Here is a 19921-nt window from a genome sequence, read left to right as displayed (position 1 = left end):
GAAATCTTCCTTTCAACAACATAAGAAACTGATTTCTCCTCTATAACAAATAAGGTCTTTGAACTCTCAGGAACAGAGTGCAGAATGCTCTATAATATATTTATATTTAAAAACATTCTTTCAAAGCAGCAGCTAGTGCCATAAATTAAAGACACTTGCATTTTACTGAGCTAAGTAAAATTTGCTACAAGAAAGAAATAGTGCCCTGCCCCCTCAGACCAGTCACCAGAGCATAGTCAGGGTATCCGGACCACCTCCTTCCACTCCCATGAAAAACTGGTATTACCAGGGCTCTCCAGAGGCGTGAGCTTGAATAGGCTGAATACTGGGGCCTTTACTCCAACTGAAATTGATGGTAGTTTTTCTGAACAAAGACAAGGATTTCATTTAATGAAAAATTAAGCCTAGATTTAAAGTAGAGGTAAAGCTCAAGGGGTGCAAGTCTCAAGCTGAATTTGGCCAATTCTGTCATAATTGTTTTTTAAAGTTTTATGCTGGAGCCTGGCAGCAAAGGAAGTGGCCTCTACCTTCATTAGACACAGCCGAGCTGTTGGTGGCAGGTGGTCTGGTTAATCTGGACTTCCGACACTAGATTACTCAGTCAAGTGCTTCTTGCTGCAAGGCTTCATGTTGTGGAGGATATCATACCAGTTTGGACAGAGCTACCTGCTATTGTGGTGTTAGAACAGCATCTTAATGGGACAAGTGCAACAGCATCTTGCATTTCAGCTCGTGTCAGTCATTGAGGCTCTGATGTTGGGCGTGCCTGGGGCCACTCCCATTGACTACAACAGGACCAAGATTTCACCCATTCACTTGAATGGAACTATGATGATTTATAGCAGCTAAGACTCTGGCCTCATCACTTGACACTGAGGCCATGTCTACACTACAAAATTAAGTCAACCTACCTTTTGCCGGCATACAGCCGCTGCAGTAATTACATCGCTTGTGCATGTCGACGCTTTGCTCCTTGTGCCAGCGATGTGCATCCTCACCAGGAGCGCTTGTATCAATTGTACTGTCAGCATGAGGCACTGTGGGAAGGCTCCTGAAAGCCAGTAACAGTTGACAGAAGCAACATAGTGTCTGTGCTGACACTGCGTTGCCCTAACTACATCGACTTTGACTCTACGCTGCTGGAGGCGGTGGAGTTATTAAGTTGGTGTAGCTGGGCAGTTACGTCAGTGGGAGCAAAATTTAAGTGTAGACACTTCCATAGTTAGGTTGACATAAGCTGCCTTGTATCAACCGAACTCTGTAGTGTAGACCAGACCTGACAGTCTTACCAACTATCGATTTGTTTCTATTCTCCCTTTTCCTAAGGGAGGGTTACTGAGAAGGTTATAGGCAAAGCAGTTCTGGAGGCACCAGGAACCAATGGATTTCCCTTGATCTTGTTTGGCTGTGGTAAGACAATAACAGCTGCATGTGAAACTTATTTGCTCCATAGAGAAACTTGTGGAAGGTTTATTGGTATCTTACTCTCTTCCTTGCTTATGTCATCGCTCTTCAAGGCAGCTGTTATCCATATTAAGCAGATTTGCTAACCTCCAACTCTTCCAATTAGATTCCATCTCAATTAACACAACCCTCTTGTTGGCCAGTCCATGTGTTGTATTTCCACAGCATCTGTTGTTACTGTATTCTCTCTCTCTGAGGCACATGCACATGAGACCTTTGGTAATAAACATATGGCCTGTTCATGCTCCCCTCAAAGTCAATGGCAGAACACCCACTGATTTAAGTCAGAGCAAGACTGGATCCATGCAATCTAAAGGAGCCATATCCGTTTAAAATACAAGCCCAATAAAAATAAAGCCGGAGCTTTACCAGCCATGGAGCTGTACTGATGAGCATATATAGGATTTTCAGTAAGAGAAGCTGCTCAATACTAGCTCACAAAACAAACAAACAAACAAACAGGGAAATCTATTGCAAAAGCTTCCCCCAAAGAAAAGGGCATCCAAGAAAAACTCTAAAGAGAAGATTGATATGTATAGTTTATAAGTGGTTCTGCTCTTACAGGTATCTATCAAAACCCCCTTCCCTTTTTACCAGCTTTAAAGATCAGACTACCCAAAAGCAGAGGGGGGGAAAACATAGGGATATAGACCAGGAGTTCTTAAACTGTGGGTCATGACCCCCAAGGGGGTTGCAAGGTTATTACGTGGGGGGTTGTGAGCTGTCAGCCTCCACCCCCAAACCCTGCTTCACTTCTATCATTTATAATAGTGTTAGATATTAAAGTGTTTTTAATGTATAAAAGGGCAGGGGTTGCACACAGGGGCTTGCTGTGTGAAAGGGGTCACCAATACAAAAGTTTGAGAGCCACTGATGTAGACATTGCCAGACTGGATCAGAAGTGAGATTCATCTTCGCCTGTACCCTGTCTCCTACACTGACCAGTATCAGATGTTTTTTACAGTCTTGTTCTACTCCAATATTTCTACCTTTGGGGCTTGGTCCTACACCCTTCCCACAGGGTGTAAGCCCGGTGGAGTCAAAGGGGTTACTAATGTAAAGGCTGCAGGATTGGGCCCTTAATCATGCAGAGTAGCAATAAACAGGGATAGCTGGTGCTCTGCCATGTGATTTTTAAAATTTATTTATTCCCCCCCCCGTGAAAACTTGCTCCAGGAAACCATCAGATGCAAACAATCCTTGGGATGTAAAACATGCAAATACACCCATGACTCAATCTACTATGAGTGAGACCCCAAACCAGTGACAACAAAGACGCAAAACCTTTGTTGTGGAAAAAGTCACCCATGCATTGAGTTTAGTTCACAGACTCAAGCCTGAGGCCCATTTATTGCAATACATACCAACGCGTTGGGGGTAGCAGTTAGAAACTACTCCCCCGAACTGAGCTCGCAGGCTCCTTTTATTCTTACAAACCGCAAACATAGTACAAGTTTTACGTCCTTTACAAAAATAAGAGAGTAGGGGTCTGCTCGCCTTTCCGGCATCTTCCCTATTATTTTTCTGAGAATTGGGTGCATATTGGGGTGGAGGGCTTCTTGGTGGTTTCCGATATGGGCAGTACTTGGCACCAGTTGGGGTGTATTCTCGGCAGGGTGCATGTCAGTACGGCCGGGGGGGGGGGCGGTCACAGAGCACCCAAAAGAGAGACATGATTGGCTAATTTGCATTTAGCTAGAATTACCTGGGGCGGGGGCTACAAAGCACCCAAAGGAGAAGCTGCATTTAGCTAGAATCACTTATTGCTTCACACAAGCGGTTATTATATTTCAACAGCCAGGAACATATTTCATTAGTGCTGCTGTTGGGGCTTTTTATTCTTTCCTTCCTTGGCCCCCCTCCCTCCTCTGGTCATGACCCTTGACCGAGACTGGCAGGAGGCCGTGACACTTAGTCTGGTTCAGGCTTGTGGCCTGTATGGGCCTGTATGACGAGTCTTTGCGATGTTCTGATCGGTGCAAGGGAGACCAGACAGGCCTATTCCCCCACACCTTCTAGACTACTGCAAAATTGGCCAGTAAACTGATGAAAATAGCAAATAATCCTGAAAGTAAACATTTTATATTCAGGGCCGGCTCCAGGCACCAGCCTAGCAAGCAGGTGCCTGGGGTGGCCAATGAAGAGGGGGGCGGCACGTCCGGCCCTTCGGCGGCAATTCGGCGGCGGGGCCGTCACTCCCTCTGGGAGCGAAGGACCTGCTGCCGAATTGCCGCTGTAGAATGAAGCGGCGGTAGAGCTTCCGCCGATCGCAATCCCGATCACGGGTTTTTTTTTGTTTGTTGGTTTTTTTTTTGCTGCTTGGGCGGCAAAAATGCTAGAGCCGGCCCTGTTTATATTTATTCAACTGCTACACTAAAGTCACATGTAAACATTGGGCCCTAAGGCTGTGTCTATCCATGTAGCAAAATTATTATGGCAAAAATGTAACTTATTTTCTTTACATAAAAATCAGTTAATAATTATTAATTGTTATTTGCATTACAATAGCACCCAGAGACTCCTTGCAAGATCAGGGCTCCATTGTGCTAAATGCTGTACTGACAGTCCTTGCACCAAATAATTTACAATCTAAATATTCTCCACCTGCTCCCCAAGAAATGGTCTGCTCCAAATGTATTAGATCCAGGTGAAACTCTGTGATTTTGATTTGCATTAGTCTATGTCATTATTTTCTGCAGTTCTGATCTTTGCAGTTCCAAATGAATCTGAGACTCAAGTAAAAACACCTGAATTTCACCTGGCTTTGCATTGAAAAAATTGCTCGTTTTTCATGCAAATCCGTGGATTAGTACCAGGATTGCTCTGTCTCTGACGCAAACATTTTGCACAACTCTACTTGTTGCTGATAAACTGCAAATGGGGAGAAAAATGTGTGTGTGTGGGGGGATGTGTATTTAAATAAGTGTTTAGATTTATTTAGTAATACTGAGACTTTCTAGCGGCTGTAGCAGCTAATCAGACTACTTGGCCAGAAATTAGAGGTGTCCTTCCATTTATAAAGTGTTTGAGATGCATTTTATTGAGATGGGAGCTGACTTGTTGAAAGCCAAAGTTGATAAACAAAGTTGAAAGCCAAAGAAGATAAACTTCCCTGAAGGGGAGGTCAAGTTTGGCTTCTTCCCGAGAGCGGATTGAGTCGCCAAATTGAGATGTGGGCCCAACTTCCCCCGAATGTGCTCGGTGTAGGGATCTGGTCCACATCTTCAGATCCGTGAGTAACAAACCCATTGGGAAAAGGAGCGTGTGCGCCCCTCATCTTGCTGCACAGGGTCTAGCATAATGCCAGGACTCCATAAATACATAGGTGGCAGGTTTGTATAATTTTTGGTGGTGCCCAAAATGGTGGCCCCCCCCCGCTCTGTAAGCCGATATATATATTTTATTAAATAGTGTAAACATAGACTGGAAGCCATAAGCATTTAAGTTTCTCTTTATTGCACAATATCACTATCAGAAAAATCCATTGTTGATTATTAGTGGTCCTACAAATCAAGAATTTGTTGCTGGGATAAAATGAAGCTACAACGCGTCGGCACCACAAGATTACAAGGGTAAATTAAAAGTGGAAAGTCAGAAGCAGCACTTTCCTGCTTCAATATACAGTATTATATTTTGTTGCACCTGTTGTGACAAAGTGGGAATGTTCTTAATGTTTTCTCTGAATACTGTGTGGGTGCCTCAGTTTCCCCTGCAAGGTACCAACTGAAGGTGTTGGGGACAAAGAGATCAGGTGGCCTCCTTGTCCAGAAGAGACACAAAGGCCAGAGAAGGGAGTGTCAGTTTGGAGCTGGCTGGGGAAATGGGGAGAGGCCCAGAACTTGGGTCTGGGCTCCCCACCCCCCAAGATGGACCTGACTGAGGGGTACTGTTTTCTGTACCTACAAGCTCTGTTTTAGACTGTGTTCCTGTCGTCTAATAAACCTTCTGTTTTACTGGCTGGCTGAGAGTCACGTCTGACTGCAGAGTTGGGGTGCAGGGACCTCTGGCTGCCCCAGGACCCTGCCTGGGCGGACTCACTGCGGAAAGTGCACGGTGTGGAAGGGCATGCTGAATGCTCTGAGGTCAGACCCAGGAAGGTGTAAGCTTCTTGCCCTGGAGACAGTATGCTCAGAGAGAGGAGGCTCCCCCAGAGTCCTGACTGGCTTTGAAGGAGTGGTTCCAGAGCATCCCAGTATCCCCTTCCACACCATGCGCTTCCCGGAAGTCCGCACAGGCACTAACACTCCCTCCTCTGGCCTTTGTCTCTTTTCCAGGCATTAGGAGGCCACCTGATCTCTTTGTTCTCCAACACCTTCAGTTGGCACCTTGCAGGAGAGCGGCCCAGGCCATCAGTTGCCCGGAGACAGGGTTTCGGACATTCTCTGTGCAGAGAGCATCACACTGGCCCTCTAGGGCTCTACAACAATCACACCTCTTATCCCACCATCTAGATTCTTAAGAAATGCATAGGGGAAACTGAGGCACCCACACAGTATTCAGAGAAAACATTAAGAACATTCCCACTTTGTAACACCTGTATACGACTAGTTATATACTTTAAAGGGTGTAAAATAATCAAGTATTGTGCTAAACACAATGATACTCTAAACTGACCACCAAATTTATGTTGCGTGTTTTTCCCCTCAGGTGAGGGCTCTGGGGTGGGGCTGGGAATGAGAGGTTCACAGTGCAGGAGGGTGCTTGGGACTAGGGGCGCAGGCTCTGGGGTGGGGCAGGGCTGGGGATAAGGAATTGGGGTGCAGACAGGCTGCCCCAGGGCTAGGGCCAGAGAGGACTCCCTCCCACCCCCCCACTGGCAGCAGCAAGCTCGAGGGGAGGGACCCCTCCTCTTCCCCCTCCCCCCTGCAGCACACTCACTCTGCACCACGGTCACTGCACATGCTTCTAGGGCCTCTCTCAAGTCCAGAAAGTCCACTTGCCTCCCCTATGGTGGGTATTGGGGGGGGGTGTTCACATCACATGTGGCCTCCCCTGCTGCTGCCCCTCACCATAGCCTCACTGGGGATGGGGTTGCCCCTTGCCCAGCATGGGGCAGGAGTGGGGACTGCAGGGTGGTGGCTGGGGGGGTGGGGGCAGGGTGTCACAAAAGTCACCCAAGCCCCAGCTGCTCAGGTCTAGGAAGCCCCCCTCCCCAGTGGCGTAGCCAGGTTCTAACATCAGGGGGAGCGAACACATAAAAAAGGTGTCACCCGACATATCAAATTACTAATCAGGTAGTAGGGTTTACAATGTTAACAACAGATTATGCTATTACCATTATCCAGTCAACTTGCACACTACTATTTTGAATTAGTGATAATTCACAGAGAGAGAGAGAAGAAAGCTGAATTCAGAGAATAATTATTAACCAGATTCCTGGTTATTCACCAGCCACTTTGCTCCAGTCCATAGCACAAAGCACCATAAACCCAGTAGAATCTGGCCAAGAGACTATTCACCTCAAATTGGCATCTGCTACACTCCCCCCCCCCCCCTTCCCAGTCACCACTATTCAGGAGATAGCTAAGTGAAAAGGTGGCAGGACTGAAGCATTTAGCAGGCAATTGAAAACTAGTCTAGAGTCTATACAGTCCCTGAGAACCCTGCTTCATTCTGAGCACTGGGTCTGCAGCTAGTCAGCAGTGAGACTGAGGAGACATAACTGGCACCTTAAAGCACATTTACCCTCCTTCCTTCACAAGCTGCACTAAGCACAGTTTCACAGCCCTGGGCACAGCACTGGGGTGTGTGTGTGAGGGCAATAACCCAAAGTCGCTCCTTTGCCTCCTGGTCCTGCCGCTCTCTCAGCCCCCTCTGCTGAAGAGAGACCAGGAGAAAAAAATATCCCCCCTTCCCTTTTTCTTCCTTCTCCACCGGCACCAGCTGGGCTTCAGAGCCCCCTTCCCTGCCACGCGGCTGCCTCGCTCTGCATGGGCCGCTGCTCCTCACCCCTTCCCCTCCCTTAGGGAGCTGGGCAGCTGCAGGCGGGGGGGGGGGGGGAGCCTCCTCCCGGGGAGCAGCCAGGCAACCAGCCGACGCTGCCTGGGGCCCCGGAGCGAGAGAGCAAGGCTGGGGATGGGGCAGGGCGGTGTGGAGCCCAGAGCCAGCCGGCGGCTGCACTCAAAACCCGGCTCCGGATTTTGAGTCCAGAGCCCAGTGCTGGCTGCCTGGAAAGGCGCAGCTTTTCGAAAATGTGCTCAGAGGGGAGCAGCCGCTCTCCCCCCTGCTCCTCCCCAGCTACTCTACTGCGCGGGGGGATGCTCCGGGGCGGGGGGGGGGGGGTGAGGGTGGCGGCAGGGGCCGGTGCCCGCTCCAGGTGAGAAAACCAGCTCCAGATATTGGTGGAGCACAGCCCCCAGCCCTGAATATTCCTGGTGCTCGGGCACCACCAGCCCATATAACCTGCCGCCTATAGAGCTTGGCGCAGACTGAGGGTCCGAGCTGGGCGTCTTGGGACAGTAACTTGAGCACATTAGGACCTGGAGGGAGCGGGGCGCTCACTACTCTGTGAGCTGCTGCGAGCGAAGAGTCAAGGGGAAAGAAACGTGGCTGTGGAAGCGGTGGGTGGGGAAGTGTCCCGCAGCCAGAGTTGGATCCAGGAGGGAGGGGAGCCCCGGGACTGCTGCCAGGGCTTGCTACGGAGCCGGGCTGCGCTGGGTGGCAGCGCCTCTGTCAATCAGCCTGACTCCACTCCCGCACGCCTGTGTTCTCCCGTGCTGCGCTCCAGCTGCCTCCTTGTGTCTCTGCTTCGCTGTGCTCACAGAGCGGCCGCCGCTGCTGCTGGGTGCATGCACCAGGGGACTGGAGCGGGGCTGACGCGTCCCCGCCGCGTTCCGGGCGGCACCGGGCTGCCCTCAGTTTGTGCTGGGTAGCGGCGGGGAACTTTAACGCTGGCTCCAAGTGTTGGGCTCGGTCTGCGGTTCAGCTGCAATGGATCCTCCAGCGGGGATCGCCTGTCTGCTGCTCTGCTGTGCGCTCTTCCTGCCCGGGAGCGCCCTGCAGAGCTCCAGGGAGAGAGGTAGGTCCTGGGGGGGGAGGTGGCTCCATCCCTCAGCCCCCGCACCCCCAGGGCCGTCCCTAGCTATTTGGGTGCCCTACGCAGTCCCCCCAGGCGTCCCCCTTGCCCCAGACTCTGGGAGGCAGGAGCTGTGGGGGGCACTTTTGGGGCTCCACAGTGGCCCCGGGGTATTAGGGGGGGCGGGAGCAGCCCGCTTCGCTTCCCTTGCCCCGGCCCCAGCCGTGTCGCTCGGGGGAGGAGGTTTGGGGGGGAACCTTTCCTTAACTCCCCCCCCCCCAGCGACTGGCGGGGGCCGGGGCAAGGGAAGCGGAGCAGGCTGGGGCTGCCTTGCTCTGCCGCCAGTGAGTGTGGGGGGCGATCCTTTCCCCAACCTCCCCGCACTCACCGGCGGCAGGAAGCGGAGCGCCGCGGCTGGGACCTGGAGTGGAGCGGGCTGGGGCCGGGTTGCTCCACTTTCCGCTGCTGCCGGTGAGTGCGGGGTCGCTGGGGGAAGAGGTGGAATGGGGGTGGGCCGGGGGAAGGTCAGAGGTGGGACGGAGGGAGTTGTCCGCCCCCCCCCAAGGATGGCCCTGCCCACCCCCTGCTGCCTCTTGGCCTAGCCCCCGCTCCCCTGCAGCCTCCCCCTCTGAAGTCCCAGCTAGCTCACCCTGGGGCTTTCAACTCCCCTTCAACTTCTTCTGCTAACACTTTTTGCGAGACTTGCAGTTGCTAACCTCTTCTGGCAGCAGCAGAAAAGGGGCAGATGGGTCTGCCTCCTTTGGGGAAGGGACTTCTGGCATCTCGAGGAATGACACTTCTGTGCCAGTGTCTCTGCAGTCCCATAGCCACCCTCTGGCAGTCCCAGTGGGAGGATAAGCCTCTGGAAAGAAAGGAGGATGCGGGAGATTGGTTTAAATCCCAGATCCCATGAGAGACAAGGTGGGAAGTGGGAACCTCGAATGAACTCTGGTTTCAATGTAACACATCTGACAGATCAGAGGTTAGTGTGTCAGATCCTGGAATTCCATGTGTAGAATAATACACATGGTAGCAGCTTTTTTTCTTCAAACAATATGAATTTAAAAGCTCTGAAAGTCACCGAGACATTCCTGCTGGTTCCAGCCCAAGTTACCAGCTGTATATTGTGTCTGCTAATCACATGCTTTCAACTTGTGTAGGATTTGATCAACTTCTCCCACAGTTGTTTTCTTGGGGAAACTTATTTTTGTTTTAAATTTATGATCTGCAAATGCTGATATTATAAACATTTCCTTCCCCTAATCTCTGTGTTTAGGCCTGGTCAGAGGTCAGTTTAATAGACACTGAAGCATTCTCAAGGATTGTGCCAGCAGTCCCCAGAAATTCAACATCCTAGGTGATTAATGACAACAGTCTGAATAGCTCAGCTGTCTCAACTGACTTCATTTCATAAAACATCTGGAAAGGGGATGCAGGGTGCTTATTTTGTAGGAGGACTTTGCTGTCTTACATTCTCTTATAATTGCACTTTGCTCTATGTTAGGAACTAAACAGTTTGAATGACCTCTACACAGTATGTTTAGTTTCAGAGTAGCAGCTGTGTTAGTCTGTATCCGCAAAAAGAACAGGAGTACTTGTGGCACCTTAGAGACTAACAAATTTATTTGAGCATAAGCTTTCGTGGGCTACAGCCCACTTCATCGGATGTCTGATGAAGTGGGCTGTAGCCCACGAAAGCTTATGCTCAATTAAATGTGTTAGTCTCTAAGGTGCCACAAGTACTCCTGTTCTTTGTACAGTATGTTTAGTCACACTCATGAATGAAGTGGCTGTGGAGAATGCAGTGGCCATCTCCCTTATGTAATTCTCTGATGGGGTAATGGATCGTGGACTAATAATTCTAAACTAATTTTTAGTTTTAATACTTTTTTTTATCTTTAAAGATCCTATTTTGAGGAATATAGAGGAATACAGACTTGTCGTCCCAATCAGCACAGATTCAGAGGGCAGGTTCCTATCTAACCTGGTGTCTGGACCTCCAAGGGGGCGCTTCCGAAGAGATGCTGGAGATATGCAACATGAAGCTTCAAATGAGCAAATATTTTATAATGTCACTGTTTTTGGAAGAGAGTTTCACTTCAGGCTGAGACTGAACTCTAGGCTGGTTGCCCCTGGAGCAACAATTGAATGGCAAGAGGATTCTAATGTGACTCATATTGAACCACTCCATGGGAATTGCCTATATGTTGGGGATATCACTGATTTGCCTAACGCTTCAGTTGCTATAAGCAACTGTGATGGGCTGGTAAGCTGCTTTGCTATTATACCTAATATAATTACTTTACTTAATTTTCCTATAGTATATATATTTAAAATGTGTTGAACTTTGTCCTAAAAACTTGCACCTCATATGCTATGATAACTATGAATTCAAATTAACTAGGTGTTCCTTAACATAGGGGGTTGCTGTGTTGCGACAATAGCTGCTTTTCCAGGTAGACTGGGAGCAAGTTCAGTCAGAACAGGCATGTTCTATTTTAACTATTGTAACAAACCGCTAAGTACTGTAACTCAGTGGTGATTTTCATTAGAACTTACTTGAGGTTTTTAACATTTAAAAGAGGACCAAGTGTCATGTTCTGACAACATATTTAATCTTTGTAATATGGCTTTTACCTTTCTCATTTCAGTTTAAGATGAGAAGGGGATTTTTAGAAGAGGAGAACATTGCAAACAGATTTGACATATGTTATGCTTTTGTCTTTGAAACTTGTTCAAAGGATAGGGTCAGACCTTTACAGTTTTATAGATCTTTCACTAGAGCCAATTCTCTTGCCTAACCAAGTGATTTATGAAAAGTAGCAAAAGTGTTAAAGGGTTTCACAAGGAAACAGCTCCATATCATGCATTGTACGTGGCTGGATACATGAGAGCTTGTGTTCCAGAACAGAAAACCATAACATGTTTAGTGGCCAAACTATATCTGTTTGTGGCAGACATCTGAAAGAAGCACACACTGTGATTTTAACAGTAATTGCTATGTAGAGCAAACTTTGTTTAAATGACAAAGTGACTTTTTGGGGAGGAGGTAGTGAACTTTTAATCTATCCAATAACTTCTTGGTAGACTTTTGGGTCTCATATCTTTGTGATTATTTAATTTCTATATAGTTCTCTGCTCTTCTTAATCAACCATTTGACTCAGTTGTAGTCCATTTTTTTTTCTAGGTAGTCATAGAAAACTGTTGGTTTACAGAACCAGAACACGTTTCAAAACTATAAAATGAAGTGAGAGGAAGGTCATCTCATTTACTTTTCCTTATTTCCACGCCTTTGATTCTTCGGCTCTCTTAACCGTATATGTTCTTATTTCTAGAAGTAGGCTTTAATGTTGCTGTATGATGTGGACAGGTTGCTAGGGGCTAAAGTTCCTTCAAGAAATACTCTTGGGACAATGCAAAAATGTACTATCAGAGCACACCAGGAAGCAGATGATGACTTCCCCTTGCCCAGGTGGGGAGTGATTGGGCCAGCGCAATACCTGGTGCAGATTAATCAACACACAATTACAACTGCTTTGGCCAGTGCATAGCTAGGGGTAGAGACAAGGTTCTGCCCACTCCTCACCCACCTGCAGCAGTGGGGAAGTAGCAGTCTTGTGGAGGCTGCTATTCCTCCTGTGCTGGCTACCCACACTGATGCAGGGGATAATAGGGAGACCTGTTCCTTCTTATTCCCCTGTGCACAAGCATTAGATGGGCTGCAGTCTGGCTATTCATATTTTATGAGTCAAATATCAGTTGGCTAGCAAAGAACTTGGTCAAAGCAAAAGATTAGGAACCTCTATCCCCATGGCCTTGTACCTTGTGTTGTCATTTATACCTGTGCACAGTGGGTATATAATGCTGCTGTTTGCACAGGTGTAAATAACTTCATAAAGTGCAAGGGAGAGGATAATTGGAGCCAGTGTCTCCAGTGATAAGTAAAGCCACCCTTCACATAATGCTAGGAATAATTTTAAATAGCTAAAAGCTAGAAAACAACAGTAGTTATCCAAAGAATGCTGCCTGGTTGTCTAGTAATATCAGTTAGTTAGGATAAATTAAACACCATTGCATTAACAGCTGTCTGAACCTTAATGACTGACTTCTACAGAATAATATTTGAGTCAGTTAAGAGTATGATCATCCAAGTGAAGGCATTATTTTCACTTATAGCCTTATGTAAACCTTGTTTGTGGCCAATATGCATGGAATAAATTGATGTGACTCCATTGTACCAACTTGCAACTGCCTGTTGCACTTTATTTACTTAGGCCTGTTCCTGAAAACATTTATGCTTAATTTCAAGCTCATAAATAAAGTGCTTTCAAGACTTGGGCCTCGCTTTAGAATAATAGAAATAATATCATTACCCTGGAATACTGACCCAAATGGGATATTTTCAGCTTTTCAAATAAACATCCTGTTTTACCTTTTGTTTGCTTTGTGTCATTGCTTAGTACTGGCTTTGGCATTTAGCTAGCAGCTGGAGACTGTTATCCTGTGACAGTGTTCTACACTAGTGACTAGCTCTTTGTAAATATGGGAAAGAATTACAAAATAATAATTTAAACTTCAGCCAAATGAGCATCAGCCAAAAGTTAAAAGCAAATGCAGAAAAATGTACATAGAGGGTCACTCAACTCCCATTAAAGTGAATGAAAAAGCTTCTGCTGACTTCTGTGGGTACTGGATTAGATCCTTAGAAAGTATTCTATGAAGGTAATTTACCTCAGTAACTAAGATTTCAAGCTAGGTTGAAATACTATGGGTTAGTTTCTTATCTAGGTCCATAATTAATATGCTGGGTTCGGTCCAGCATTCTTATTTCCCCCCTGTCCGTTAGGGAAACTAACATGTTAAAGAGAGAGAGAGAGAGTCTAGTGGTCTGAAGATAGGAATGAGAGCTTGCAAATTCTAATCTGGCTCTGACACTGAATTGCCCAAGGTCACATAATGTCTGTGCCTCGATTCATCCACTTCTAAATGGATAATTTTAGACTGTAAATTATTAAGGACAGACCATCGCCTATATCTGTTTGTACAGTGCCTAGATAACTTGGGTCTTGTAATGCAGAGCAGTGCCCAAGTACCTTTCTAAAAACTTGGGTGTAAATTACTTTCCCAAGGTCACACAGGAAGTCTGTGGTGGAGCAGTGAATTGAACTTGGGTCTCCTGATTTCTAGGCTAGTGCCCTAATCACTGGACCACACTACCTAGAACCTTTTAGGTTCTTAACAATTGATTCATATGTGAGAACCATAGGAGGATGTTCAGTATTCTAGGCTTATTAGTGTGTCTTCTGAATCTGAATCCTTCCCATTCTGTCAAAGGTCGCTTAGGGCACAAACAAGGCCCTGCCATCCCTGTCTGTCCTGGGCTGTTCGTTGCATGTCCTCTTTGTTGTTCAGTGACATAAACTTTCCCTCTCTAAGTACTGTTCGACAGATGGATTCTTGGGATCGGCCCTTTTACGTGTCCCTCCAGCTGCCTAGCGGCATGCCTGCCGTGGCAGATGTTCTGGCTTCATTCCTAACACATGTCCCAGATATTCCTTCTTTGCTGGATAACTTTGAAGATAAGGGGTTGCTGAACTCTGACAAATCTTGGCGCTTGTTATAAATTCTAATGCCTCATATTTTCCTGAGGCATTTGCTTTCAGAGGCATTTGATATCTGGACCTTTGGTGGATTTCCAGCTTTCACATCTTTACGTAAAGGTGGAAATAACATTTCAGTTGAAAATTTTGTGGTTTGGTTTTCAGTTGTAGATCTTCAGTAACTGAATCTTGTTTAAACTGGTGAACGTAGTTGCTGCCTTGCCAATTCATGACGTTATTTCCTTCTGCATATGCTCGCTGGCTTACATATTACTACCAAGTGTATCTTACATTCCAGTTAATACACCTGTGGAGACTGTCTGCGGCTGCTGGTTGTACCAGAAAGCTGAGGTTGTTGGAACTGATATAAATCACAGCAGTCAATCTGCAAGTGAAGTTGTATTCTATACAGTAGAGAGTTTGGGTTTTTTTTAAATCCTCTAATGTGTGATCACTCTAAAAAGTACAATGGGGGTGTGTATATCCAACTATATATGATTTTTCAGTCAAAACTGAGGGTTGGTTGTTTTTAATGTGGGTCTTCCCAGAGCTTTCCAAAGTAGAAATCAACAACAACCAGTTTTACTAAGCACTGGATTTGCGGGGGGGGGCAGGGATGGATGAAGACTTCCAAAGAATGTAAACCAGACATATTTTTCATAGCTGAATTAGGCTTTGAAGATCATTGGCATATTGAAGCTAATTAGTAGGGAACTTTCTTTATGAGCTCTCTCTAGAGCTGTGAATGTGATTTTTAACCATGTAAAGAAAGTGTCACTGTAACTTGCCTACTTAAAATAAAAACAACTTGTTCTGTGTTGGGCTACTGAATATCTTCACTGTTGACTGAATCACACCCAAAATGGGTATGAGTGTATTCTGAGTTTACAGGTTCAGTCCCCAGTTCTCCATTCCAGCAAAGCTATGCTCTGTACAGGGTACCTTTATGCCACCCTTGTGCCTCCCCATATCCTGCGCCATATAAGGGCCTGCCCTAGTGTAAGAGCAACTTCAAGGCAGCTCTAAAATTCTCAGCTGCCTGTGGCCTCTGTGATCATTCTAGAAGACACAGTACAGGTCTGTCTCATCTTACGCTGGGGTTCTGCAGTCAGCGCCTAAAGCGAAAATCGCGTATAGTCAAAATTACATTGAATGTAATGGCAGGCGGAATCGCCCGCACTACAGAAACAGTATTTAAATTGTTGTTTTTCTCTTTTGCTGTTGGTTTTTTTTGTTTTTTGCCAACTGTGTAAAGCTGAAATCGCGCATGTTAAATGCGCCTAAGATGCGACAGACCTGTAGTCTGGCCACACACTTATCCTTGGTATGCCCTGTACATTAGGGATGCTGCTGGTGCACAATGAAGAGCCAGCTAGTTCCTGGGTTAGGGTTATTCTCTGATGGATAGATCCACTCCCTTTACAACCTCTCTTCATTGCTGGAATGGTACAGGCATGCCATAGGGCAATGAAAAATCAGGCCTATGGCATTCTCTCCTGACTTCCCTCCAAAGGGACATCTTTACCTTCCCCTGAAAACCAAGGATCTTCTGAAATCTGCTGGCCACCTGTATGAAAGACCCGTGACAGCACTACAGGTTGGTCTTCATGGCTGCAGAGCCCTGCATAATGACCATCTGCTATGTCACAATCATCCTTCCTCTCTGGAGGGTTTTCATTGAATGGTGGGTGAAGAAAGGAAAGTTATTGTTGATGGGGTCAGTGTTCGCTGTACACCTGCCCAATCACAGAGCCTCTGCCCACCTACAAGGCCCAATCCCCAGGGAACACTAGTGGTGTTGAAGAAAGAGAGGGAGCGTACCATGGAGCCAGAACTCTTCATTTTGTTGCATCCAGATTTGCTACTTGTGGAAAGAGAGGGGAACATACTGACTAACATCAGTACCAATATTTATGGTGGCTGAAAGTCTTCAGCAGCATTTGCATGATGCCAACATTTTTGGGTGTAGAATTTCAGTGATTCTGAAAATGCCCCATCCTCTTTATAATATATTCCTACGTCTATAGGAAACTGGCTAGAGTGTGTACTTAAATACAAACAGACGTCAGATAAACACAGTACAAACAAGGCACGTGACTCCATGTAAGAGAAACAATATGCACACAATCAATGTAAAAGACATCCAAGGTTTTGGATCAGTACAGAATCTAGCACTGTGATGTATTTTAGTGGATATGCAAATGGATGCATTTAGTGGATGCATGCTGATTAGAATGCTTGAGTTTCTTATGTATAAGTCTATCTTTGCAAAGAATTTGGACTATAGCAAAGCCTTAAATGTTTTTAACATCTCCAGTTCAGTGCCACTGAAAAACACCCAGTGGTAAATCCTGAATAACAAGAACTAAGTATAATAATTTATTCCATGTCTGGAACACAACAGAAGGCTCAAATGTAACTTTGAACTTTGATGTCCTGCCATCTGTGTAAAGTAAAATTTGGGCAGCTATAAATAATATGTACCCATGATGTTCACTTGTGTTCTGAGGGGTGTGTGTATATGTGGATGGGTGGATTTGAAGAGGAAGGCAGGGAACTAAATCTCAAAATTATGGGGGCCAGATCCTTAGCTGGTGTAAATTGACATACTTCCAGGGCCAGCTCCAGCTTTTTTGCCACCCCAAGTGGCGAAGGGGGGGGGAGAAAAAAAAAAAAGCTGCGATCGGCGGCTGCTCTACCGCGCCGCTTCATTCTTTGGCGGCAATTCGGCGGCCGGTCCTTCCCTCCGAGAGGGACTGAGGGACTTGCCGCTGAAGACCCGGACGTGCCGCCCCCTTCCATGGGCTGCCCCAAGCACCAGCTTGCTGCGCTGGTGCTTGGAGCCGGCCCTGCATACTTCTACTGAAGTCAATAACATTATACCAATTTAAAGTAACCGAGGCTAGGACCCTGAGTAGAGCCCTGTGTGGGACTGGTTTTTTAAAATCCTGCTCCTGTCCCATCCTGCAATACCTGCTCCTGCATTGTTTCTTGCATTTTTATCCCATTCACACCTGCAAAAACCTTAGATCCCACAAATCCTGTGAGAGAGACAGATTCCCCGATGCTACTAAAACAAAAACAAAATTGTATATAAACAGAATTCAGACACAATTTTTACCAATAAAAGAATAAAACAAATCTTGCTTAAACCATGTAAAAAATACTTTAACTCCTGTTGTAATAGACAACAAATCTTTCTTCCCCTTGCTTAAATTTAAGTATTAAAATCTTTATTTAAAAATAAAGTTTTTGTGTTTCCTGCAAATTCCCGCAGTGTGCTTGTTTTTGCCCACCCAGTCCCACCTGCAACGAAGTACATTTTCTTCTTTGAGAGATGTCCCTGTGGGTGCACCACTCCAGGTGATGGTGCGTTCCTGTGGCTTTGCTTGGAGAGTTTTGCAGAAGTGCCTGTACGGGTTGTGCACGCTCGGTGCCTGCCTCGCGCGCCTTTGGCACTCAAAGTGTCATACGTGTGACCCGGACTCCTCAGTTCCTTCTCAACTGTCCCTGGCCTCAGACGGAGCTCAGCAGTCCTGTTGAAAACCTGTAGTCCCATTCCATCACAGTTTTCTAGTGATGAAGATGAGGGAGTGGAAGGGGTATTCCCCTCTCACCATTCTTCCCTGATTAGGATACCTACTGCTGCTGGACCATTAAGATCACAGTCCACATACGCTCACAACATGTGGCCTTGGTATGGCCACCCATGGTTGGGACCGCCCATACCTTTCCCTGGTCATGGCCATATTGGAGTCCTTGGGGGGGGGGGGGGGGGAGTCTTACAGAAGACACCATAGCAGGCGCCCTAGCCCACGTAGGGAGGACGCCAGATCTTCGCCTCCACCTTCGGAGACAGCAGCGGTGGACACACAAGAGGAACCCATGGCAGAGCAGGAAGAGGACACTGCTCACCACCCAACAATAATTCTTCCTCCTCACCAGACGAAGCTATTATGGCTCCACCACCAACCACGGCAGATGACTTTTACCCACTTCCAAGACTTGTTTAAAAGAGTGGCTAACGAGCTTAAGATTGCTCTAGAGGAAGTGCCAGAAACTCAGTATGAGTTAACAGATATCCTACGGACGTCTTCCTCCTCCAAGATAGCATTGCCAATCAATGCGGCTATCATGGAACCTGCCAAAACAGCGTGGCAAACTCCAGCCACAATTCCACCAACTTGCAAAAGGGCGGACCGAAAATATTACGTTCCTTCGAAGGGATCGGAATTTCTCTTTATGTACCCAGCACCCAACTCGCTGGTGGTGGAGGCAGCCAACCAAAGGGGCAAACAGCATTTCCGCTCCACCCCCTTCAATAAAGAGAGTAAGAGGCTAGACCTGTTTGGCTGCAAAGTATATGCCTCATTCACACTTCAATTTAGTGTCAAATTATGCGGTATTACTCGCCAAATATGACTCAGGAACTATGGACAATATATGGACTTTATCAATGACATCCCTGAGGACAAGAGACAACAATTTAAATCTTTGATCTCTGAAGGACAGATGATCACACATATGGCTCTACAGGCTTCATTGGACACAGCTGACGCTGCAGCCAGATCCACCACTACTGCTGTTGTCATGTGACGGGCCTCGTGGTTTAACTCCTCAACATTTCTATGAGAGATACAGAATACAGCTGAAGACCTCCCTTTCGATGTAGAAAAATTGTTCGCAGCCAAAACCAAAAAGGTGCTGCACATGATTAAAGATTTGAGGGCCACGCTCCGGTCCCTTGGCATCCATACACCTGCCACAAGAAGGAGACAATGCAGATATCAACAATATCAGCACCCTAGATACCCAACATACACACAGCAACACCAAAGTCTGTACAAACAACAAAAGCAGCAATGACCGAGACTGAGGCCACAAGGATGACGCCCTACACCATCAGCAGCATCTCAACCTACTTCTGATGAGCAAATTTGACCATCCCGATACAACACAAGGGGAAGGGGTTTTATTTCCACTACTTTTTAACACACAAGAAAAATGGAGGATGGCGACCAATTGTCGATCTTAGGTGACTGAACAAGTTCGTGAAAAAACAAAGGTTCAAGATGGTCACTTTAACAACAATACCAGCGCTGGAGCAGGGGGATTGGTTTTCAGGCTTCGACCCGCAGGATGCTTATTTTCATGTCACAATACACCCTGCACACAGGCATTTTCTCAGATTTACTTTGGGCACAGACCACTATCAGTACAAGGTACTACCTTTTGGCCCGTCAACAGCATCCCGTATTTTCTCCAAGATCCTCGCCATGGTAACGGTGCATCTGAGAAAGCAGGGAATAATAATTTTTCCTTACCTGGACAACTGTCTCCTGAAGTTGCACATTCAATCAGACGTCGTTTGCTCCACTCAAATGGCGATAGAGTGTTTCCAGAGTCTCAGTCTACAAATAAACATAAAGAAATCAACAATAGAACCAGCTCAACAGTGAGAATTCATTGGCGCGTACCTCGACTCGAGGGTGGTGAAGGCATCGCTTCCACGAGACAGGTTCAACACGATAAAGACACTCATATCCACAGTACGGAACAGTCCACAGATCGCTGCCCACGAATGCCTAAAACTCTTGGGCCACATGGCAGCATGCGCATTTGTGGTCAGACACGCACGCTTGCACATGCGCTGCCTGTAAGGATGGCTAGCAACTGTGTACAGACCAAACAAACGCAGAATAAGCATACGATTAACAATGCCCCACAAGGTCAAGGACTCACTAACCTGGTGGACTCACCCACACCACCTGTGCTCTGGGATCCCATTCACACAAGACCCTCAATCACAGATGATCACAACAGATGCCTCCCTCATTGGGT

The 19921-nt window shown here is 46.7% G+C and overlaps 1 protein-coding gene across 1 annotated transcript in view; it reads left to right on the top strand.

Annotated features, from left to right (window-relative positions):
- The first annotated feature begins 8394 nt into the window (after positions 1-8394).
- ADAMTS2 (ADAM metallopeptidase with thrombospondin type 1 motif 2) overlaps positions 8395-19921 on the top strand; it is a 268328-nt gene continuing 256801 nt past the window's right edge. The window contains exons 1-2 of the mRNA XM_065408790.1: positions 8395-8482; positions 10384-10745. Of these exons, the coding sequence (XP_065264862.1) occupies positions 8395-8482; positions 10384-10745 (450 nt within the window). The remainder of the gene's footprint in view (positions 8483-10383; positions 10746-19921) is intronic.

Source organism: Emys orbicularis, chromosome 8 (assembly GCF_028017835.1).
Source record: "Emys orbicularis isolate rEmyOrb1 chromosome 8, rEmyOrb1.hap1, whole genome shotgun sequence".
Taxonomy (NCBI): Eukaryota; Metazoa; Chordata; order Testudines; family Emydidae; genus Emys; species Emys orbicularis.
Note: the sequence above shows the minus strand (reverse complement) of the source record. Positions and strands in the feature narration are given on the sequence as shown.